The following is a 25,740-nucleotide window of genomic DNA, read 5'->3' as shown; positions in this document are numbered from 1 at the left end:
GCCCCAGACCTATAGCTCGAGGCAGAGGTATCCAACCAAAGGAGAAAATGGCAGGCACTCACAGATCCCACAAACAGGCTTGTAAAGAGACTGTGAATTTGATTTTAGGCAACAGAGTAAGTTACTACACAGCCTTATGCATTTCATGCCTGTGGGCAATTAATCATAGGCACTCCTTTAAATCAGTGTCTATATTAATATAGGGCAATACTTTCTTCGTGTAGGATTTGCTTTTTATACAAATTATAAAGCAGCTTGCTTATTTTTACTTCTGGAGTAAAAAATGACACAGTATCTCAATCTCATGTGCCACGTAGCTTCTCGGATCACCAGTTTGTTCAGATGCTACTCTAAGGACGATACATCCTGGAAAGATTCAGTTGTTATGCATAGTTTTGTGCCATTTGCAAATAGAGATAGAGATAAGTTGCTTCCAGTGTCCTCCTCAAAGTCATTTACTAACAGATTCAATAACAGTGGATCCATTACAGAGCCCTGGTGCACTTGACTTGCAGCTCTAATTCACTAAGGCTGAAGGCACACGAAGGGGCAGATTTATCAAGGGTCGAATTGAAATTTGAATGTTTGAATTTTTTTATGGTTAAAACTTTCAAATTCGACTAGGGAGTTATTCAAATTAAATTTTTTAATAAAATTAGATTTTTTGAGATTTATCATACTCTGGCCCTTTGAGAACTCAAATTTGACTATTCGCCACCTAAAACCTGCCGAATTGCTGTTTAAGTCAATGGGAGACGTCCAGGGATCAATTCGGAGTTGTTTGCAGCCTTCCTGACATTCAAGTTTTATTCAGAGAATTCGATTACAGTTTTCAGGTCGATTTAATTCATCCGAGTTTGAAAAATTCAATTTTTTTTTAAATAAAATTTGATTGGTCGAAATTCCGAATTTACGGGAGTTTAGGGGCGTTTTTAATAACTCGCATGAATTCAAGATTCAACCTTTAAAGGGGAACTATCGTGAAACTGAAAATTGAATGTAAGCTTCCTCATACTGAAATAAGAAACTTACTAAATATTCTGCATTGTTTCTGAAATTATCAAATTTATATTCACTATTCCTCTCTCAGCATCTGTTTCTCTTCATTCTGTCTTCATTCAGCAGTTGGGTGTCAGATGAATGAGCCAATCTATCTTATAGGGGGGCTCCCTTTCCTAGCAGATGTATTAGAGCTCACTCAAATAACTGATTCCAGTTCAAACAAAATCTAACAAAATAACTGCCTTTTGCACAAATTCTGCATGTAGAGAGACATGATGTCTGGTGATTTTAACAAAGTAAGCTCGAATACATCTTCTAGGCAAAAGGAGCCCTCCTATAAGATATTTTGGATCTAACTGTCAATGAATATCTGACACCCAACTGCTGCATGAAGACAGAATGAAAAGAAACAGATGCTGAGAGAGGAATAGTGAATATAAACTTGATTATTTCAGAAACAATGCAGAATATTTAAATGATTGTATTTAGAAAGTTTCTTATTTTAGTATGAGGAAGCTTACATTAAATTTTCATTTTCGCGATACTTTCCCTTTAATAACTTTGCCTCCCCGTGTTGGTTCTGCTGCTCTCAGCAGGCTGAAAGAAGCTTATCTGCTCCCTTACGCAATGGGATTGTACCAAAAATGGTTGCTTTCACATTTTTGTCCCGATACCCACTCGGCTCTGCTTCATGTAAAAAAGCAGAGGTGCGTAAGGGAGAAGATCAGCTTTACTCAGCCTGCAAAAAAACACTGGCTGCAAATAGCTGATTTCTACTTCATTCTGCAGACATGGATTAAACTAGGAAGTAACTAGTGGTCTTCTAAAAACGTTAACCCCATATGTAAAAAAAGGCACAATGTTTGCCATGGGGCACTAAACCATAGCAACCAATGAGATGCTTACTTTTAGACAGGCAACCAGTAAAGACCCATTGGTTGCAGCAATGGGTCATGTGTTATCAATGCATTTTGTATTACATATCCCATTACTGATGTCAAGCTTACTGGTCTATAATTGCAGTATTGAGACTGCATATTGAAATTACAGCACTTTGCAAATATATAATGGATAGTTATAGCTGGTGCAAATGTTTTTCATGCCTCACAGTATAGTAGTGACATTCTTTATAGTAAATAGTTGGTTTCTTGCCTTTTCCAGATTGTAACAGATCAGCAGACAGGTCAAAAGATTCAGATTGTAACAGCTGTAGATTCCACGGTATCTCCCAAACAGCAGTTTATACTGACCAGTCCCGATGGATCTGGAACAGGGAAGGTGATACTGGCAACTCCTGAATCTCCCAGTACAAAGCAAGTCATCTTCACTGCTGAAAATATTGTACCCGGAAGAATACAGGTATGTTCAGCAAAATCTTTTTCTTATAGTTAATCGTTAAGTCGTTGGTTTACTTGGTTTCTAAAAATAAAAACTGGTACCAGGAATTGGTTCGAAATTCAGCATTATAACTGAATTCTTATGACTTCGCAAAGTCTTTAATGCAACAGACAACTGAAACATTACGTTTTTTTTTTTTGTTTACAAATGATGAAATTGATTTTTATTTAAATTAAAATACACAAATAACTGTTTGGATTCAGGTTTGGTATTCAGCCAAATCCAACAATTATGGTTTCTTGACTTGACTATGATGATAGTGAGTAGAAGAAAGAATATCATTCAATGGGTGGTTCCCCTTTAAGTTAACTTTTAGCATACTATAGAATGGCCAATTCCTTTACAATTGGTCTTAATTATTTATTTTTTGTAGTATTTGCAGCCTTCTTCTAATCTTTCCAGCTTTCAAATGGGGGTCACTGACCCCATCTAAAAACAAATGTTCGGTAAGGCTACACATGTATTGTTTATGCTACTTTTTATTATACATTTTTCTATTCAGGCCTCTCCTATTCATATTCCATCCATGGTTGCTAGGGTAATTTGGAGCCTGGCTACCAGATTTTTGAAACTGCGATAAAAATAAAAAGCTAAATAACTCAAAAACCACAAATAATAAAAAAACAATTACAAAAGCTCTCTTTTAGTATTTTTGTAAGTGCCATTTACCAGATTAAATTATATGCAATATCTTTTTATAAAGACCTACATTGTTAGGGTCCAAATTACCCTAGCAACCATGCATTGATTTAAATGGGAGACTTGAAGACCAATAGGGGGCGGTCTGAATAGAAAGAGGAGTAACAATTACAAAAGCTCTCTTTTAGTATTTTTGTAAGTGCCATTTACCAGATTAAATTATATGCAATATCTTTTTATAAAGACCTACATTGTTAGGGTCCAAATTACCCTAGCAACCATGCATTGATTTAAATGGGAGACTTGAAGACCAATAGGGGGCGGTCTGAATAGAAAGAGGAGTAATAAAAAGTAGCAAATACTAATACATTTGCAGCCTTACAGAGCATTTTTTAGATGGGGTCGGTGACCCCCATCTAAAATCTGGAAAGAGTCCAAAGAAGACAATTAAACAACTAAAAATATATAATGAAGCCCAGGTGAGTATCGGAGAGACCTATATTAAGTGTAAATAAAGAAAAATTAAAGATCTTGTGCATCTTTCTTGTTTTATCGAAATTAATTCTATGACTTGTCTTCTCACCTAAGCAGCTTGTTGATGTTTTGTATGTAAAAATCTCTACTCAATTTTTATCTGTTTTTTATTTCCCTGATTATCTTCTTTCAGATAGTAACAGATGCAGCTTCTGTGGAGCGACTCCTGGGAAAGGGAGATGTGCAACGCCCTCAGATCATAGAATACTGTGTTGTTTGTGGTGACAAGGCATCTGGTGAGAATAAATGCATGCCGTACTACAAAAGAATTGTATTGGCTGGAATCTTATCTGTCCTTAAAGGGATACTGTCACTGTTAATAGTGCTGCTACAGCAGACTTCTGCACTGAAATCCATTTCTCAAAAGAGCAAACCGATTTTTTTATATTTAATTTTTAAATGTGACATGGGGCCCAGACATATTTTCAGTTTCCCAGCTGCCCCAGTCATGTGACTGATAAACTTCAGTCGCACTTTACTGCTGTACTGCAAGCTGGAGTGATATCACTCCCTCCCTTTTCCCCTCCAACAGAAGGTAACCAGATAGCAGCTCCCTAACACTAGATAACAGTTTCCTGGTAGATCTAAGAACAGCACTCAATAGTAAAATCCGGGTCCCACTGCGACACATTCAGTTACATTGAGTAGGAGAAACAACAGCCTGCCAGAAAGCAGTTCCATCCTTTCCTTTCCATCTTTCTGAAAGCACATGACCAGGCAAAATGACCTGAGATGGCTGCCTATACACCAATATTACAACTAAAAAAAAATACACTTGCTGGAGTGGGGATCTTGCTGCAGAGACCCCATGATCTGGGCCCCCAGCACTGCAGTGTCTGCTGGGTCTGCTTCCGCGATAGTTACACCACTACTTTCATTGTAATATGAAATCATCCACACATTTAAGGATAAGTAAACCTTTTAAATAAGTAAATGTAAAATTGATGAGGATGTTATTCTAAGCACTTTTGCAATGCACATTCATTATTTATTTTCTTTTAATTCCAAGATATAGGGATACATGTACTGTTAATATGCATGAATTTTGTTAGAACAGTGCCAGTCAGTTTCTGACCAGTCTGACCACCAGGTAGTCAAGGAAGTTGTCAGGAGAAATAAAAAGGCTGCTCTGATGTTCTTCTGCTTAGGAAAAGAATTAGAAACCTTTCTGACATCTTTCCTAAGCAGATGCACATCAGCAGCATTTTTCTTTCTCCTGAACTGACCAGCAGGTGGTGCTGTTATAACAAAATTCTTTCATATTGAAAGTACATATAGGAGGCTGTTTTCTTCCTCGTATATTTAAGGAGGAGGCTTTAAGGAAAGTCACACAAAATATATGTTTATCTATGTGTGTATGTGGGCATCTGGAAGTGTATTCTTGGATTTAATACTTTCTGTCCTTTTTTGTCTCAGGTCGCCACTATGGTGCGGTTAGCTGTGAGGGGTGCAAGGGTTTCTTCAAAAGAAGTGTTAGGAAGAGCTTGACGTACAGTTGTCGGAGCAGTCAGGACTGCGTCATCAATAAACATCACCGCAATCGATGTCAGTTTTGTCGGCTTAAAAAATGCCTGGAAATGGGCATGAAAATGGAATGTAAGTCTGACCATCCCATGCTCCTGAATACGAGGATTCATTTATTTTGCTTTAGAAATAAAATCCTGGGATTTTGTATTTGTTTAATGGATTTTTACAACTTGCACTGAACCTTATATGCTGGAAAGAAACTGGGTTTGATGGGAATGAACAATGGGTAACAAATGCGGTAATGGCGGAGCTCACCCAGCGCATTCCAATCCCTTGGCCGACCGCTGCTCTCGCGATATGCCAGTCACCTCCAACCGGCTCCAACATGCAGACAAGAGCTCGCTGCGGAGCGCTGATCGGAATAATCCAGGAGATGGTATTAAATCAATCCGGCTTTATTTCAACACTTAAAATTACACGGAACATAAGGGTATGTGAATCTCTCTAAAGCGTTTCGTGCCTACATTCTTGACACTTCATCAGAGTCTTATACCGTCTCCTGGATTATTCCGATCAGCGCTCCGCAGCGAGCTCTTGTCTGTTTGATGGGAATGACACTGTCTTTTCATTACTGCAAAAATCACATCAGTCAAAATGCAAAAACGCAAGCACAAGCGAAATGCCCAAGGATTTTAAGTGATTAATTACTAATGAATTTGTTGTGTCTAAAATGATTTTTGGATGCACTGTAAGATTAAATTGAAGGGGGTTATCAATTATAACTTCCCCAGTTGACACAGTGGGGCAGATTTTTTAAAGGGCCAAGCAAAAATTCGCCAGAAATCCCATCCGCAGGGACATCGCCAATTTACTAACCGGCGTAGAGGACAATTCGTTAGCGAAACAGACCTTGACCAGGCACATTTTCGATCAGGCGAACGATCGTTACTCCACTAATCACTAAAGTGCGGTTACAGAGCGTTACCTCTTTTGCTTGAGTTTCTTTTGCCATCTTAGACCTGGCGACCTGATAAGATAAAGCTACATCCCCCTGAATCTTATGTTAGTGACATCATATCCTGTATGCCGAAAACTCATAAAAGTTCTAAAAACAAACGCTGGCAGTTTTTCATATTTTAAAGCGAGATTGTCTTAAAAAAAATAAGTTAAAATATATATTTTTAATAGATACAACTTTTAACCATTTGGGGGCATGCCACATTTGTTTTGGTGGGCTCATGTCTAGGACATTAAAGAATCTCTTTTGTGTTTATTTTGCTTCCTTGGACATGTGTAATAATAAATGGCCACTTCAAGCATTTGTACCAACATCTCTAATGAAGACATTTAAACGACCTATATGTACCCGTCCTATTCAAATTGACCTAAGCGTACTGACGAAGTTTTGCTAGGCAGAAACGATGTTAGCGAACGTTCACTATGAAATGCTTGTGCTGGCAAATTAACACTAATGAAACTTCACCAGCGTTCGGCAGCCCATACACAGCGAATTTGCACTTGGCGAAGTAGCGCGGAGTGTTGCTAAGCCTTCGCAGGCGAAAATTGCCCTTTAGTGAATTTGCCCCAGTGTCTCTGAGGTCCATTGTGTATGCTAGCCTTTTTATATCATAGCTAAAAATGACACGGCATTCTGGTTTTACTCATATGAAAAGTTTTAAAAGTTTTACGAAAGACCTACCAGGAAGGAACAGGTAAACTAGTTTAGTATATAGTCATTTTGTGATCCATCCATCGCACGTTACAAGGGGTACCGACTGTGAAGATTATTTGTTCAAGGGCCCTGATTAAACATTCTAGTTCCTAATCACATCCACACATTAATGTCACCCAGACATAAAAAGCTTTATAATAAAAGTCCTTTAAACATGAAATCCAAATCCTTTTTTTTTCTTTTTAAAGCGTTCATAGCTGTTGTAAACTCATTTAAAAATCTTAGCTGTCAATATAATATTGTCTGCCCCTCTTCTATACCTTAGTCATAGAGGTGGGGCACGCAATTACTTTCACTTTCCATTCAGCACTTCTCCCTGCACTCCCCACATTCCCCCTCTCTCTTCACCGTTTAATTGTGTAGCCAGGGCATGGGGATGGACATCAGGTCCCCCATTCTGGTGCACAAACAAGATTCTGAGATGATACAAGGCTTGCCTTAATAACAGGGTCCACAAAATGGCTCCTGCCTGCTTGCTATAATTATGAAATCCCAGACTGAAGGAAACAAGATTCAAATAATTTGTATAGTGTAATTAAAGTTTATTTTGCTTTATTAACGTGATTAAATAGGATTCTGAATAATTTTTTCGGGTGACAGGTCCCCTTTAAGGAGGAGGCTTTAAGGAAAGTCACACAGATGAGAAAGGACATAATCCCTGTCCAGTTTGGAATTACTATAGAGGTACAAGAGCCCCTTAGTGCTCATTCAGTACACACTTCTCCCCCCCCCCAACCTCCATCTAGCTCCAGTCTGCTCCTCAAGCTGGATAAACAAAATGTGGTGTGAGGTGTAGACTGCAGCATCAGGAGGTGCAGAAGTGCAGGCAGTAAGGGCAGGGTCTGTTGCACCCTGTTCTGCTGCTCCGTAACTTGCTTATCTGAATGCCTATGTGGCAGATTTATCAAAGTGTGAAATTAGAGCTAATTTTTCGAAGTGTATTTATCCAAGGGTGAAAATCAAGACTTCACTGCTTGATAAATACGCTTATAAAAATTCTGGAGTAATGAATAGAGAGCAGGTGAATTTTACTCTGGTGAGCTTTAATTTCACACTTTGATAAATCTGCCTCTAAGGGGCACATTTACATTGGGTCGAATATCGAGGCTTAATTAACCCTCGATATTCGACTACCGAATGTAAATCCTTCGACTTCGAATATCGAAGTCGAAGGATTTACCGCAATTAGTTCGATCTTTAGATGGAACGATTAAATCCTTCGAATGGAACGATTCGAAGGATTTTAATCAATCGATCGAACGTTTTTTCTACGACCAAAAAAACCTTAGAAAACCTATGGGGGCCTTCCCCGTAGGCTAACATTGCACCACGGTAGGTTTTAGGTGGCGAAGTAGGGGATCGAAGTTTTTTTTAAAGAGACAGTACTTCAACTATCGAATGGTCAAATATTCGAACGATTTTTAATTCGAATCGTTTGATTCGAAGTCGTAGTCAAAGGTCGAAGTAGCCAATTCGATGGTCGAAGTAGCCAAAAAAATCATTCGAAACTCGACGTTTTTTTTCTTCTTTTCCTTCTAAAAGTAAATGGGCCCCTAAGTATTGCCCCCTCCAGCTCATGAATATAGCACTGACAGACACAGTCGGCTTTATAATGCTCAGGTCTCTGTGCCACGTAACAGAGCGCTGAGATATGCTGCAATTCTGTAAGGCACTTGCAAAAACAGATGCATTGCTTACTGCATGAGGAGGCCATAAATGACTACTTGTGCTGTTCAGTTCCAACTCTTAGCTTTTCTGATTTCATCATTTGCTAGGAATATAGGCTTCATACTTTTTCTAATTAGGGTGTTTTTTGTGTTTTTCAGCGGTGCAGAGTGAGAGAAAACCTTTTGATATCCAGAGGGAAAAGGCATCGAACTGTGCAGCTTCAACAGAAAAAATCTACATCCGAAAGGACCTAAGAAGTCCCCTCATAGCAACCCCGACATTTGTATCAGATAAAGATGGTGCAAGGTGGGCTTCCTAACATTCAATTGTCCCGATCACCTTGAATTTCTCAGAGAAGATTGTGGGGATCAAATTTATCTTTGTATCACTGCCTTTAATTTGCATTAGTGCATTCAGGCACTTTCTAAATACTATAAACCTAATGTCTGACTATTTAGTGTTCTGATGCCTAAGTCCCACAACAGCCATAGCTTGTGTTCATAAATAAGCCCTAAAATACATCCCTTTACATTTCTTTAGCAAATATAGCATTTGCTGCCTTCTTAAAAAGTGCATATTTTTAAAAAACAGAAGCAAAACTATACTCAAAAACACTATAATTGATTATACATGTAAAGTACAGGTATAGGATCCGTTGTCCAAAACCCGTTATCCAGAAAGCTCCAAATTATGGAAAGGCTGTCTCCCATAGTGGGACATTAACTAAGATTCGTTGTTGCGCCAGCATCCACTTCGCCAGGCGTATTTTTGCCAGCGCTACGCAAATTCACTAAAATCCGAAGTTGCGCTCAGGGGAAGCGTGAGGTTGCGAATTGCGCTAGCGTTAATTCGCCAAGCAAAGTTACGCTAGCGATGGTTAATTTGCATACGGCGCCAAATTCAAGTTACAATGGAGGTATATGTAGCAGCACTACACAAGCCTGGGAAACCTTCAAAACAGCAAATAAAATTTTTATTTTGCCCTATACATGTGCCCACTGTATAGTTAAGGTCGGTGCCATGAGTTAGGAAATGTAGGGGGGAAGGAGGGTAGCCCCAAAAAATGTTTTCGATCTTTTTCAGCCTATCACCCATAAAAAATGAAAAAACGCCAGCGTTTTTTGGGGCTTAGAAAATATTTTACGTTTTTTTTGAAGCAATCCCTATCTACTCTATTGCACTTCGCCTGGTCTGAGGTGGCGAAGAAGGTCTGGCGTAAAAGGTAGCGTTCAGAATAATTTGCGCGTCAGTGAATTTGCGTAGTTACGTCCGTTGCGCAAATTCGCCAGGCCTAAGGGTGCGAAGTAAAACTAGCGAATTTACGCCAGCATTCGTTAGTGGATCGCAGAATTAACAAAAATGCGCTACGCTGGCGCATTCACGCTAGCGTTAGGCGCATCGTCGTTTAGTGAATTTGCGACTCCACTATAATCAAATCCAGATTTTTATAATTGATAACCTTTTTCTGTGTTATAATAAAACAATACCTTGTTCTTGATCCCAACTAACATATAATTAATCCTTATTGGAGGCAAAACCAGCCTATTGGGTTTATTTACCGGTAATGTCTACATGATTTTCTAGTAGACTTAAGCTAAGAAGATCCAAATTACGGAAAGATACGTTATCCGAAAAACCCCAGGTCCCGAGCATTCTCAATAATAGGTCCCATACCTGTACTTCAGTTACCTTTCAAAAAGCCTTTATGGAACTGTTTGGCAACTTCTGATATCCTTAAATTTTATAGGGGATCATTGTAGAATGTTTTTAGCATTTTCCCATTTACATGACATTCTTGTGTTTGACTATACTGTATCATATTTTATATAGGTGTGGGATCTATTATATGGAATACTTGTGACTTGGGGCTTTCCAAATAAGAGGTTAAACGAGAGCAGGGAAAAATGCCTTTCTATGAAAGTCACCTCATTTAAATTACATTTATTCACTTGTTAACTGCTAACTCTGGCAACAGAAAAGATCCAATTATTCAAACTAAGTTTCAGTGGTCTGTAGAGAAACACGATTATGAACCAAGGCAACTGACATTAAGGGGCACATTTACCTAGGGTCGAATATCGAGGGTTAATTAACCCTCGATATTTGACCGTCGAAGTAAAATCCTTCGATATCGAAGTCAAAAGAATTTACCGCTATTCCTACGATCGAAGGAATAATCATTCGATCGAATGATTAAATCCTTCGAATCGAACGATTCGAAGGATTTTAATCCATTGATCGAAGGATATTCCTTCGATCAGAAAATTGTTAGGAAGCCTATGGGGACCTTCCCCATAGGCTAACATTGGCCTCGGTAGGTTTTAGGTGGCGAACTAGGGGGTCGAAATATTTTTTAAAGAGACAGTACTGCGACTATCGAATAGTCGAACGATTTTTAGTTCGAATCGTTTGATTTGAAGGTCGAAGTAGCCCATTCGATGGTCGAAGTAGCCAAAAAAACCATTTGAAAGTCTAACTATTTTTCCTCTATTCCTTCAATCGAGCTAAGTAAATGGGCCCCTAACACATGTATTGACAAACTGTATTTCTCCATGAATCAGGCAAACAGAACTGTTGGACCCCAGGGTGCTAGTAAATATTCAGCCACCACTTATAAGAGAAGATGGTACTGTGCTTTTCTCTTCGGATTCAAAGGTGACTATAACTTAATTAGAAATGTAATAGTTTGTAATGTTTTTCCAGTATTTACGTTTTCCATTTTTGAAATGCGCAGTGTATATGTGCTAATGTTCTTTTTTCCTCCATTAAAATGCACATATCCATCCCAGCACTGCTGCCCCTCAACATTCATTTAGAAAAGTACAGTAGTCTAAATACCACAGCTGCATTGTTTTTTAGCTGAGTATGAAAAGTGCAGAAACCCTTACATGCAGTGATCACCTTTTGTAGGTTCCCATTTGATTTATGCAGCTATATAAAAAATAATCTCTGTTTTTTATGTTGTATTGCTCTATATTCAGCCTTTCGGCTAGAGACTTAGTGCATGAGATTAGAAAAGGTATTTACAAATAATCCCAATATGTAACTCAAAAGCAGGCAGAAGCAAGTCATGGCGGACTTGGGACACTGGCAAATGTTGTGACATCACTAGCAAATCTGACAGAGTCATTGAAAAATGGGGACACAGCTGAAGTCCATCCAGAGGACCAATATTCAAGTGAAATAACTCGGTAAGTGCTGGTTAGTATGTGTTGCACGTTGCTATAACTGATGCAAAGGAATCTGTTGCATATCAAATGGCTTATTTATCATGCAAAGCTGGTACCATGGTGCCATTTTGGTGCTCTCCAACCAAATTACATTACCTGCACCCTACATGGAAGCAGGTTTAGAATAAAGGATATTTAACTGCAGAGTGTGCTATACTTTTAATGAGGGTGGCACAAGTAACCAGTATAAATAAACTCACCAATTATCATGCTGTGGCTATGGCAGAGAGCAGTACAAACAAATGGGGCCTCCAGGCACTCTGAGAAATCCACAGGGCCACAAACATAAAAGTAAAATATTGTTTATTGAAGTTGATAAGCATCTCCAATGGCCCTACGCGTTTCGTGGCCTATAGGCACTTAGTCTTTTGCCAATGACTACATGACTATAGGGCACGAAACGTGTAGGAACATTTTTCACCAGGTAGACTTTGCGGCTAAATTACGGGGCAGATTTATTAAGGGTCAAATTTTGGGGTTTTTCGTGGCCAAAACTGTCAAATTCGACTAGGGAATTGTTCAAATTCGATTTTTTTCATTTATATTATTTATATATATTTAAATTAGATTTCGATTTTCGAGACTTATCATACTCTGGCCTTTTAATTCGACTATTCGCCACCTAAAACCTGCCGAATTGCTGTTTTAGTTAATGGGAGACATCCTAGGATCAATTTGGAGTTCTTTGCAGCCTTTCTGATATTACAGGTTTTTTTTCAGAGAAAAAACTCGAATCGATCCTATTCACCAGAGTTTAGGAAATTCTATTTTTTTAATAAATTTCGATTGGTCGAATTGGTAGTTTATGGGAGTGTTTAAAAACTCACATGAAATCGATATTTGACCTTTGATAAATATGTATATGTTTTGCCAACTGCAATTCTTTTGCAAAACAAATGCAAGATTTTGCTGCAAAAATTTTACCTGACAAAAACAAGTGAAAAAATGAGAAAAAAAGTTTCATTTTGCATGAATAAACATTGTGAAAAACACGTAATGCATCTTGCGTGGAAAAATTAATTGACATTAATGTGATTTCCTCTCTTTCATGATGTTTTTTGGCGAAGTGAAATTGGACAGATTTGCTTATGGTAACACAGCATTGATAGGGTTCAGTCACAGCTCTGTGGATCATTTAGGATCGTGAGGATCATTTAGAAACAAATTATGATTTAATATAGGTAGAGTTAAAGCAATAAAACCTGTTTTTTCTGTACAAAAGCTGAATTACTAGAAGCAAACAGGAGGATCATTGAGCAGCGTTGAGATCTACTGACATCTCTGAATGATCACTCTCTGTCTCCCACAGGGTGGCACGTAACCAGGGCTCTTAGACTACCAACTTATCTTTCTGAGAGGTACTAGGCAGTAACTTATGACAGATAGCATTCATTAAAAAACCGCCAACTTGTCAATAAGAAGCAGTTCAGACGTGTACGGTACAAGGATATGTATGGGTCTGTTTGATGCTTCAAAATGAAGACGTTACCATAGGGACTAACATTTTGTTCTTCCTTTTGATTACAGAGCATTCGATACCTTAGCGAAAGCACTTAATGCAACCGATGGCTCTCCTGTACATAACCAGGCAGATGGAATAGACGCTTCCACTGGAGGGAACATTCACATAATTAGCCGGGATCAGGCAACTCCTATACTGGAAGTTGAAGGACCCCTTCTTTCAGACACACATGTGACATTTAAGGTAAGTTATGTAGTTTTTTATATATATACAGTATAGCACAGGCTACTGTACTGTAAATCATTGTGACCTTTGGTGCTTTACAGTAAGTCATGGTGGCAATGATCAGAGAAGCATTGGAGGTTACTCTTTACAGCTCTCATTAAAGGAGAACTAAACCCTAAATATGAATGTGGCTAAAAATGCCATATTTTATAAACTGAACTTATTGCACCAGCCTAAAGTTTCAGCTTGTCAATAGCAGCAATGATCCTTGACTTCAAACTTGTCACAGGGGGTCACCATCTTGGAAAGTGTCTGTGACACTCACATGCTCAGTGGGCTCTGAGCAGCTGTTGAGAAGCTAAGCTTAGTCGTCACTAATTATCCAGCAGAAAATGAGGTTGGTCTGTAATATAAGCTGATGCTACAGGGCTGAGTATTAAATTCTGATGCTAATTGCACTGGTTTCTGTGCTGCCATGTAGTAATTATCTGTATTAAAGGAGAAGGAAAGCCCCAGGGCGCAAACCCCCCCCCCCTCCCCTGTTTTGCCCCCCTCCCTCCTCCCCCTGGCCTACCTGTCCCCCTGGGCAAATGCCCCTAACTTGTTACTCACCCCTCTGCGCAGGTCCTGTCCACGGAGTTCACAGTCGCCATCTTCTCCCACGCGCGTCTTCTTCCTGCTCTGACCGGCGTCTTCTGGCGCATGCGCAGTAGGAACAGGTACCGGTACAGCTCTATTGCGCATGCGCCGAATGTCACGAAGTGAAATCGGAAAACTTTGTGACATTCGGCGCATGCGCAATAGAGCTGTACCGGTACCTGTTCCTACTGCGCATGCGCCAGAAGACGCCGGTCAGAGCAGGAAGAAGACGCGCGTGGGAGAAGATGGCGACTGTGAACTCCGTGGACAGGACCTGCGCAGAGGGGTGAGTAACAAGTTAGGGGCATTTGCCCAGGGGGACAGGTAGGCCAGGGGGGAGGAGGGAGGGGGGGCAACACAGGGGAGGGGGGGAGGGGTTTTGCGCCCTGGGGCTTTCCTTCTCCTTTAATCACTAATCAGCCTTATATTGTGACATTTCAATTCTATGTGTACTGTATATTGTGAGTGGGTCCCTAAGCTCAGTAAGTGACAGCAGCACAGAGCAGGTGCAGTGAATCAGCAGAAAAGAAGATGGGGAGCTACTGGGGCATCTTTGGAGACACAGATCTTTATTGTTAAAGGGCTGTGGTTGCCTTGGGCTGATACAGAAACACAAAACATAATGTACAATATTTCTAGCCTACTTCTTTAGTTAAGCTTTAGTTCCCCTTTAAAGAGGTTGTTTACCTTTCTTCCAAACACTTTTCCTTTTAGTTGTTTTCAGATTGTTCACCATTAACAAAGACTTTTTTAAATTGCTTTCCATCTTTTATTTTTTACCCTTTTTCCAAAATTGAAGTTAAAAGTTGAATGTTTGTGTCTCTGGTGTTTCAGTCTGGCAGCTCAGTGATCCAGGAGCAGAATCTGAATTGTTACAATTTGCTGCATTTAGTTGATACAATTAGTTGATACATTTCTCAGCCGTATATGTGGAATTTTAGCAACTATTGTATCAATTCTAACAGCTGCCTTTAATGAAACTCAGGGATTCTGCTCAGCAGGGACAAAGATAAGAAATGGATCAACTGAAATGGATCAATTTAGAACAGTTATAGAGTCGGTGACCCCCCTAGCTGCTTTAGAATGTGAAAAATAAAACTTTAAACTTCCATATTAGGAAAACCGTCACAAATAGGAAGTAATTGGAAAAGTCTTTATTTCTGGTGAACCTTCTGAAACCAACTGAACTGAAAAAAAAGTGTTTGAAGGTGAACAACCCCTTTAAGGACTTGTTAGCCAAATATAGGAAAGAAAGGTGGTGCCAAGGGATGAGAAATCAGACCTAAAAAGAGTACGACATAAAGTTGTTTCAAGCAAGACAGTACACTGGTCCAATAACTGCCTAGAAATGATCCGCACAGACAGTAGATCAATAATCAATCTATCAAAACTGTCCCACAAGTTTGAGCTTTTAGTCAATTAGAGGGTTTCACTCAAAACATTATGTGGAGAATACTGACTGCAAAATTCTGCTTGCCAGCTGAAAGCCCAATCCTCCCTGTGTTGCAGCTTACAATGCCAAGTCCAATGCCAGAGTATCTGAATGTGCACTATATCTGTGAGTCGGCATCCCGCTTGCTTTTCCTCTCCATGCATTGGGCCAGATCCATTCCTGCTTTCCAAGCTCTGGGGTAAGCACAGACCTTTTCTGGTAAGTCAGTGTGAAGGTTAAATGAGAAAGCAGAAGCCATTACTGAGTAATTCCAATCACACACACACACAAATAGATGGCAATTTATGTGCAAAGCAGTATAATACCATCAGCTTTTGACTTAAACGCGTACATAAATGTTCCCCCTAGATTCTAAAGAAGAGCCTATTTTTATATCTCTATAGAAACAGATTTTGACATCTATTTTTATAGTGCTCTGCTGTGTCATGCCGTTTTTTCTTGCTGATGTTCTTTACTAACTGTATATTAACACGTTTCTGTTCAGGCAGGATTGTAACACAAACCTTGTGCGTGCCTGTTGGAACGAGCTTTTTACCCTGGGTCTTGCACAGTGCTCTCACGTGATGAGTCTTTCCACCATCCTCGCAGCCATTGTCAACCATCTGCAGAACAGCATAGAAGAAGGTAGGACTCTAAAAACTGATTTTATAGAAAGTGCTTTGTGTAATTTAATGCAGAAGCCAATCAGAGCTCAAGTGTCAACACAATATATGAACTGCTCCTTTGTACAAGTATTTCCTACAACTGTCTTCTTATCATCTGTCATTTGAAGTGGGAGTAAGAAAAAGATTAACATTCTTTGTGGATTACACACTGTATGGTCAACCTGATTTCTTTTACAGACAAGCTTTCTGGAGACCGAATAAAACAAGTCATGGAGCATATCTGGAAGCTCCAGGAATTCTGTAACAACATGGCCAAGTTGGATATCGATGGATATGAATATGCCTACCTTAAAGCAGTGGTGCTTTTCAGCCCAGGTTAGAGCAAACTTTACAGGGCAGATTTATTAAAGGGGGTTTCACCTTCAAACCACTAGTTGATTTCAGATAGATCACCAGAAATAGAAATAACGATTTTTTCCAATGACTTTTTATTTTCTATGTGTGACTGTTTTTCTAATATTGAGGTGTAAAATGTCATTTTTCACCTTCTGAAGCAGCTCTGAGAGGGGGGGTCGCCGACCCTGTAAACTGTTCTAAATGGATACATTTTTTGATACATTTCTTACCTTTGTCGCTGCTGAGCAAAATCTCTGGCATTCATTAGAGGCAAGTGTTAAACTTGATACAATAGTTGCTAATACTCCAGAGATGCTGCTGAGAAATGTATCAACTCAATGTTGCAAAATTGTAACAGTTTAGAGTCTGCACCTGAATTACTGAGCTGCCAGACTCAAACACCAGAGACAAGAACATTCAATTTTAAACTTACATTTTGGAAAAACAGTAAAAAATAAATAATTATTTTTGGGGCATAATCTAAAAACAACTGAATTGAAAAAAATGTTTGGAAGGTGAACAACCCCTTTGTAAATCCAATTTGAATTTACGAGTTGGATTTTTGGTCAAAACTCACAAATTTGAGTTGAGAATAGTTCAAATTTGAGATTTATCATACCTGGACCATGGGAACAAATCAAATTCAAATATTCGCCACCTGAAACCTGTCATTTTAAAGGGGGGCATACTTTTATAGTATTTTATAGTTTTAAGATATTGCACCGTGTTAGCCTTTGAAAAAATGCAGAACATGTAAAGTTTGGTGATACCAAAAGTTCAAAATGTTTTGAACTTTTAATAATAATTTCTGGCCTTTACTTTCGGAGAAAACTCACATCTGTTTGCTGCTTCAGATACCTTTTATTGGCTAACTGAATAAAAAAAAATTAAGCCAATAAAAGGTATCTGAAGCAGCAAACAGATGTGAGTTTTCTCCGAAAGTAAAGGCCAGAAATTATAATTAAAAGTTCAAAACATTTATTAGGACATACAAATAACCGCCTAACGCGTTTCGTACCTACTGGGGCACTTACTCATAGGCAGGTATCACCAAACATTTTATAATATTTTATAGAAATATAAAAATGGTTATATATTTTTTAATATACTTTTGGATTTGGCTGTCTGCTGGTTTGTCAGGGCAGGGGCAGGACAGATTGGCAAACGTTATAGTTACTGATACAGGAAGCATCTCCTCACACTTATCTGCTCAATTCTATTACTGCTGTTACATGAAGCATAGAACTTTTAGAAGACGTATCTGGGCAAATCCTGCATCAGTTTTGCAGTTCTTTTTTGACAGAGCAGCAGAGGGACACTTCTAACCATTAAGACAATATAATACATGCTGTCTATGCAAATCTACATGTACAAGATGATTTATTTATTTATTTACACAGATCACCCGGGACTACCCAGCACGGCGCAGATAGAGAAGTTCCAGGAAAAAGCCCAGATGGAGCTGCAGGACTATGTGCAAAAAACCTATCCTGATGATACATACAGGTACAACAAATTTATGTTCTAGATCAGTGATCCCCAACCAGTAGCTCGCGAGCAACATTTTGCTCTCCAACTCCTTGGATGTTGCTCCCAGTGGCCTCAATTCAGGAGCTTATTTTTGAATTCCAGGCTTGTTTTGGTTGTATAAAAACTAGGGATGCACCGAATCCAGGATTCGGTTCGGGACTTGGCCAGGATTCTGACTTTTTCAGCAGGATTCGGCTGAATCCTTCTGCCCGGCCGAACCAAATCCTAATTTGCAAATATGCATATGCAAATTAGGGGTGTGGAGGGAAATTCCATGACTTTTTGTCACAAAACAAGGAAGTAAAATATGTTTTTCCCTTCCCAGCCCTAATTTGCATATGCGGATTCGGTTCAGTATTCGGCCGAACCTTTCAAGAAGGATTCGGGGGTTCAGTTGAATCCAAAATTGTGGATTCGGTGCATCCCTAATAAAAACCAGGTGCGCTGCCAAACAGAGCCTCAATGTAGGTTCACAATCCACATAGGGGTTACTAAATGAACAATCACAACACTTATTTGGCACCCCATGAATATTTTTCATGCTAGTGTTGCTCCCCAACTCCTTTTACTTCTGAATGTTGCTCACAGGTTTAAAAGGCTGGGAATCCCTGTTCTAGATAAAGGAAAGTATTTGATTTTGTTGCTGTTGTCACTGTAATGGATTCTGCCAGACAAATCTCTCACTTCATTTGCATAAATTGCCAACATTTTGTGCTCTTTATTTTAGGGGCATTTCTGTGGGAGTGGGAGCAAAACATTTAGTTTACATAGGGAAAACATTTTGAAAAACACCACACTGTTTCAGGTGGTTCACCTTTTAGGTAACTTTTAGTTTGTTATAGACTGTCCAGTTCCTAGCAACTTTGCCATTGTTCTTTATTATTTATATTTTATTGTTTTTGTGTTATTTACCTTTTTTTCTGAATCTTTCCAGCTTTCAAATGGGGGTCAATGACCACATCTAAAAACAAATGTTCTGTAAGGCTACAAAGTTATTGTTATTGCTACTTTTTATGATTCATCTTTTTTATTCAGGCCTCTCCTATTCATATAACATTCTCATATTCAAATCAATGCATGGTTGCTAGGGTAATTTGTAACCCAAGCAGATTGCTGAAACTGCAAACTGGAGAGATGCCAAATAAAAAGCTAAATAACTCAAAAAACACAAATAATAAAAAATGGAAACCAATAACAAATTGCATCAGAGTATCAATCCTTACATCATACTAAAAGTTGATCAAAAGGTGCACATAAGCTATAAGCCCCTAACAGTAATTTGACCCAAGAAAATCAGATATTTTAAAGGAATATACTTAATGACAAATTTACAATGATAGTGCAGGCCTCCCTTGACACAGACACTTGACACACATCATACACTGCAACACAAGGGGGATGTAAAGGCAAAAAAATAAAATCCTATTTTTACTTTCTTTAATGAAAAAGAAACCTATCTCCAACATACTTTTTATAGAAACTTGACTGTATGCAGTGAAATTTACCCTTCGCTTTACTTGCTCTGACAGCTGCAGTTAGGAAAATTCAGACGGTCCCTAACTGCTGTGCAGGGAAACGATCATACTTTCAAATGACAAGGAGGAAACCCCCCCCACCTTCCCAGAACTCGAGCATCTTTGTTTGTTTCCTTTTAACAACTGTGTAGATTTGTATCCACAGACCCAGTGCAGTCTGTATATTCTGATTATTAATCAGTCTTGCTGTATTGGCTTCTGGCAGATATTATTTGACTTGTTTTGATAATTTATGACAATTCCTAAGCAGCCCAGACCACACTGAGCATGTGCACAGTCTTGGTCTTGCAAAGAAAGTTACAAGATGTGACCCCCTGTAGCCAACTTTGAAAGCATAAATCGTTTGTTTAATTAGGCTTCTGGTGCAGTAACTTCATGTTTATATTTAGTATACAAAATACAGCATTTCTAACATTATTCTATTTTAGACTTTAGTTGCCCCTTTAAGGAGCATTACACTCTATATAACATGCAGGCCGGGAGCTTACCCCATTTATTGTGACCCCCTGTGCATAATTGTGTGTTGAAATTTAAAATTGGAAAACTATGTCTTTATACACCAAACTATGCTTCAGATCATGATTTGTGGTTACAACATTCCTTTACTCTTTCTACCCAGGCTGGCCCGAATTTTAGTACGACTTCCAGCCCTCAGACTCATGAGCTCCAACATCACCGAAGAACTATTTTTTACTGGTCTCATTGGCAATGTTCCTATTGACAGTATCATCCCTTACATCCTCAAGATGGAGACAGCGGAGTATAATGGGCAGATCACAGAGGCCGACGTATAGCCGGATATGGGACTCGTATAAATCAAGAACTCTTCAATGCACCAGTGTTTGGTGTGAGGAGGTGCAGTAACATTTGGGGAACACGAAAAGCCCCATTCAGATGTACATGCTGTCCCATTTTATACCCCTTCCATTGAAGGTTTCTCCCACACTTTTTTTACCCTCCTGGAAAGTGCTGATGGCCATAACAATATTACCAGGTAGGAGTGGTTCAACATTTCTGTTACATTTTATAATGGCCCTGCAGGCTACTCAACACACTAACATTCTTTTTTGTAGCTTATTGAACCAATAATAAGAGGCCCATTTATCAAAGGTCAAATTTCGAATTCATGTGAATATTTTTAAAATTGGAATATATTCACAATTCGACTGGGAGTTTATTTAAGAAAAATTCGAATGTATAATATTCGATTGAATGCTTCCAACCCGAGAATTCAGATCGTATTCGATTCGTACGATTCAAGTTTTTCTCCCGAAAAAAAAACCCATACCTCTGCCATTGGCTTCGGCAGGTTTTAGGTGGCAAATATTCAAATTAGGACTGTTTCCATGGTCAAGTTGTGATTAATCTCACATTCGAATTTACATGATATAGGGGGATTGAAACTTGAATGTGTGATTTTTTTTAAACTCGAAAATTTGAATTTACTATTCGACCCTTGATAAATCTGGGTCAGAGAACAAAAGCAATGGAGGTGTTGCTATACACATGGGTTGGAATTCATGAGGCTGTTAGAGACATTGGCAGCCATGTGCCAGTTAGACTCGCTCTGAATCCACCAGCAGAACACAGGAACATGCAGAGATTGGGTTATATGATTTTTATTTAATGCATAGTATCAATGAACTGTGGTGCTTTTGGCGTTTCCCTATGACTCCTATTTAATAATTATGGAATAAGAACTGTCAGCGGCCAAAAAACGACAGACACTCACATTCATTCAGTCTTCTGTGTAACACTGCAGTTCTGTGTGTTATTAATTATGACCACCGATTCCATTCCTTGTTATATCAAATGTTGTTTTGCATCTTTCTACTGATAATATTCCATTCGTGATACCTGTACCGGCATTAGCACTTTTCCTAAGATCTCTCCTGGCTATAGTATTACTTGCTACGGCAAAACCTTCCTTTTATACAAATCCGTCCACGTCGGAGATTCCCTGGGCTTTTGTTTCTTTTTTAATTATGCAAGTAGCATCTACAATGCAACAGACAATCATAAAATGAAATATAGAGTGAAACAATTATGGGGTTGGAAGCTACAAATCAACATGGCTTCCCAACGTACGTTCTCTACGCTGCTTAGGCAGGAATGCCCCTCCATGTGTTGTTGGACTACGTTCATTACTCATCAGCTGATACCAGGTAGATGTTCAACAATACATGGAAGGCTTCAGGTGAGATACCATGTTATGGAAGGACCACGGAAATGACAAACTTTGTTGTTTTTAAAGGAGAAGGAAAGCTACCAAGGCAGTTTATTGCCAATAGATTAGCCACAATAATTCAAGCTATAACGCCATTTTTATTCTTTAGAATGCTTTTCCATACTGAGAACAGCTCTAGACACTGTCTCTGTTTGTTAGGATAGCAGCTGCCATATTAGCTTGGTGTGACATCACTTCCTGCCTGAGTCTCTCCCTGCCCACTCTGAGCTCAGATTACAGCAGGGAAAGGGAGCAAACTGAGCATGCTCAAGCCCAAGCCCTGGTTTATGCTGAAAACAGGAAGTCTGATACAGAAGACCATGTGTACACAAAAGAAGGACTCACATTCATTTGAGGGTTTACTGGTGTATTCATATAGAACTTTCTGATAAAGCTTACTTAGTTTTAACCTTTCCTTCTTTAAATAATGCAGGTCATCTCAGTGAATGAAGAATAAAATAGCATACAGTAAAGTTCTGAGCAGTGGTTCTCTAATGAATCTGTCATCGCTGCAGCTGACTGATCCATCCATAATATTGTGTAATATAAATGTAGGAAAAGATATTTCCTGGTAGAACTTGAAGACATTAGGTAGCTGGCTAGCACATCCTAATTTCTTAAAACTGGAAAATTTGGTCAATTTCCAGGGATGCATCAAATCAAATATTTTTTGGCCAAATCCAGAGACTACAGAAAATAATTCTAATTAGTATATTCAGATTTTAGAAAAATCTATGTTACAGAATGGCAGATTCTTTTCTATGTTTTAATTGGTCTTCATTTTTTGGTTTGTTACGGTTTTTTAATTATTTGCCTTTTTCTTTCAAAAGGGGATGCACTGAATCCAGGTTTCGGTTTGGGATTCAGCGTTTTTCAGCAGGATTCGGATTCGGCCGAAACATTCTGCCAGGCTGAAGCTAATCTGAATTTGCATATGCAAATTAGGTGCAGGGAAGGAAATCATGTGACTTTTTATCACAAAACAAGGAACTAAAAAATGTTCGGATTCGTGGGCGTCGGCCAATTCCAAAATAGTGGATTCTGTGCATCCCTAGTTATTGCTACTTTTTATTACTTATCCTTTTGTTCAGACCATATACTATTCATAATCCAGTCTCTCATTCACACCAATGCCTGGTTGCTAGGTTAATTTGGACCCTAACAACCTCCTGAAATTCCAAACTGGAGAATAGCTGAACAAAAACCACAGAAAAAAAGTGAAGACCAATTGCAAATTGTCTCAGAATATCAGTCTCTGCATCATACTATAAGTTAATTTCAAGTTGAACAGCCCCTTTAACCAGGGTCGGACTGGGCCATCAGGACACCTGAAAAAACCCAGTGGGCCCCAGCCCTTCTTGTGGGGCCCCGCTGACCCAGACCCTATCCCTGCCTGCCCTGCTACGTCGCTCCTCCGCTCCTTCACCTGCCCTCTGCCATTGCTGTCCGCCCTTCCTTCCTCCAATTGCTGAAAAGAAAGGTGCACACTGGGTGGGGAGGAGGTGGTGGTGGGTAAGCAGGTGGGTGGTCCCACAGGAGGTGTGGGGAACCGTGTAAGAACCCCCGGTGGGCCTCTTACACCCCAGTCCGACCCTGCCTTTAACTGAGGGTTGAGATCTGGTAAAATAAAGTAAAAAAAAATTCTTCAACAAATCAAATCCTAAAACCTGCATATTTTCAAAGCAAAAAACACATGGACAGAAACAATAACAGAAAAAAAAATAAGCGAGGCAACAAAAGCACTTTTTTATTACATTATTTTACTCATTCCTGGCCCTCGATTTTTAATAAATCAGCAGCCTAGGATTTGACTGAATCCAGATCTTGCAAAAAGCATTGGGATTCATTAAATGTTTGACTCAGTAACTGCTTTTTTCTAAATTAATCTTTTTCTTTTTTTAGTTAAACATTTCAGTTTCATATAATGTTTTTTTTTGCTTTTTATTTTGATTGCAGCATTTTCAGAAAAAAAAATCAAGCACTTATTTAAAAATATCTGCTGACGGCAGAATATTTAGAGAGATTTCAGTGTATTTGATCATCTGGTGATCATTTATTTTAAGCATTTTATTAAATCAGATGAAAATGCCGGAAAATTACCCTGAGGGTAATTTGGTCTTTTCAAGTTAACAGAATAGTTAAGACATATAGATTATATAGATTTCTAATGAATGCAAATCTGTGACATTTCATGGTTTTTGTATAAGTGAGTTAAAAATCAAGGGAATTAAAACACCAAAAGTTACAGATGGGAAAACAAAGTGGTTAACCAGAAGAAACAAGTACAGGTATGGGATCGGTTATCTGGCAACCCAAGTTCCAAATTATGGAAAGATCCATTATCAGTGACGGACGAATCTGCGCGAAAAATTCGTTTTTAACGCCGGCGTCCGTTTTTTTCGACACCCGCGAAAAAAATTTTTGCCGCCGGTGAATTTTCGCGGGCGTTTCACAAATTTATTCGCTGGCAGCGAATCACGCAAATTCGCCTCGAATTTGTGCCTGGCGAATAAGTTCGCCAATCACTATCCATTATCCTGAAATCCCAGGTTCTGAGCATTTTGGGTAACAGGTCCCATGCCTGTATACAGTTGTGCTGCATAATCTCAAGGAATATTCCATGAACCGATTGATATGCAAGTATGCGATGCGTTATCCAGAAACCCATTATCTAGAAAGCTCCAAATTACGCAATGGTAGTCTCCCGTAGATTCCATTTTATCTAAATAATCCAATTTTTTTTAAATGATTTCCTTTTTCTCTGTTATAATAAAACAGTAGCTTGTACTTGACCAAACTAAGATATAATTAATCCTTATTGGAAGCAAAACCAGCCTATTGGGTTTATTTAGGGGCAGATGTATGAAGGGTCGAATATCGAGGGTTAATTAACCCTCGATATTCGACTAGGAACTAAAATCGTTCGACTTCGAATATCGAAGTCGAACGATTTTGCGCAAATCCTGCGATCGAAGGATTATGCGTTCGATCCTTCGATTAAATCCTTCGAATCGAACAATTCGAAGGATTTTAATCCAACGATCGAAGGAATATCCTTCGATCAAAAAATCACAGGCAAGCCTATGGGGACCTTCCCCATAGGCTAACATTGACTTCGGTAGCTTTTAGCTGCCGAAGTAGGGGGTCGAAGTTTTTCTTAAAGAGACAGTACTTCGACTATCGAATGGTCGAACGATTTTTAGTTCGAATCGTTCGATTCGTAGTCGAAGGTCGAAGTAGCCCATTCGATGGTCGAAGTAGCCCAAAAAACACTTCGAAATTCGAAGTTTTTTTAATTCGAATCCTTCACTCGAGCTTTGTAAATCTGCCCCTAAATGTCTACATGATTTTCTAGTGGACTTAAGGTATGAAGATACAGAAAGATCTGTTATCTGGAAAACCCCAGGTCCCAAGCATTCTGGATAACAGGTCCTATACCTGGATAACAGGTCCTGTACCAATATCAAATTTTCTTAAAACCTGACAGTATATAAGAAAGATCTCAAATCCCACATTCTATGCAGTCTCCGCACATTTTTTTTTTTAAAAAAAGCTCAATTATTCAAGTTTTTGAGAATCAAAAAATGGAATATCCCAAAATTCCCCAAATTTCAGTTGCCATTGATATTCATGGTATCTTGGAAGATCTAAGCTGAAAGGATGAAACAATCCATTCATTAAGGGGCGGATTTATCAAGGGTCAAGTTTTTTTGAACTCCCATAACTTTGAAATTCGAATAAAAAAATTTATCAAAAAAAATCTAACTTTTTCTTTTGTGAATAGACTGTTTTCGTACATTGTACGCAATCGAATTTGATGCAAAGTTTTTTTTTAACAAAAAACGTTGATTTTTCAAAGTCCACCAATTGACTCCAAATGGGTTCTAGGAGGTCCCCTTTAGGCTAAAACAGCAATTTGACAAGGTTTTAGATGGCAATTTCTTTTCAAATTCGAATCGAATTTGGACTATTCCCTAGTTGAAGTACACAAAAAATAG

At 38.9% G+C, this 25,740-nt stretch overlaps 1 protein-coding gene across 2 annotated transcripts in view; it reads left to right on the top strand.

The window, feature by feature from the left end:
- The window catches only part of nr2c2.S (nuclear receptor subfamily 2 group C member 2 S homeolog), a 30,566-nt gene extending 9,100 nt beyond the window's left edge, over positions 1-21,466 (top strand). Inside the window, exons 3-14 of one of the 2 annotated variants that reach the window (XM_018261374.2) lie at positions 2,164-2,361; positions 3,707-3,809; positions 4,990-5,169; positions 8,599-8,746; positions 11,002-11,095; positions 11,498-11,631; positions 13,198-13,375; positions 15,506-15,627; positions 15,934-16,073; positions 16,292-16,429; positions 17,851-17,956; positions 20,135-21,466. In XM_018261374.2, the coding sequence (XP_018116863.1) occupies positions 2,164-2,361; positions 3,707-3,809; positions 4,990-5,169; positions 8,599-8,746; positions 11,002-11,095; positions 11,498-11,631; positions 13,198-13,375; positions 15,506-15,627; positions 15,934-16,073; positions 16,292-16,429; positions 17,851-17,956; positions 20,135-20,309 (1,716 nt within the window). In that variant the 3' untranslated portion in view covers positions 20,310-21,466. Of the gene's footprint in view, positions 1-2,163; positions 2,362-3,706; positions 3,810-4,989; positions 5,170-8,598; positions 8,747-11,001; positions 11,096-11,494; positions 11,632-13,197; positions 13,376-15,505; positions 15,628-15,933; positions 16,074-16,291; positions 16,430-17,850; positions 17,957-20,134 lie in introns of both variants that reach the window. The other variant, XM_018261373.2, reaches the window with a different exon arrangement.
- Positions 21,467-25,740: the final 4,274 nt, after the last annotated feature.

Source organism: Xenopus laevis, chromosome 4S (assembly GCF_017654675.1).
Source record: "Xenopus laevis strain J_2021 chromosome 4S, Xenopus_laevis_v10.1, whole genome shotgun sequence".
NCBI classification, from domain to species: Eukaryota; Metazoa; Chordata; class Amphibia; order Anura; family Pipidae; genus Xenopus; species Xenopus laevis.
The sequence above is the reverse complement of the archived record's forward strand: the minus strand, read 5'-3'. Positions and strand labels throughout refer to the sequence as shown.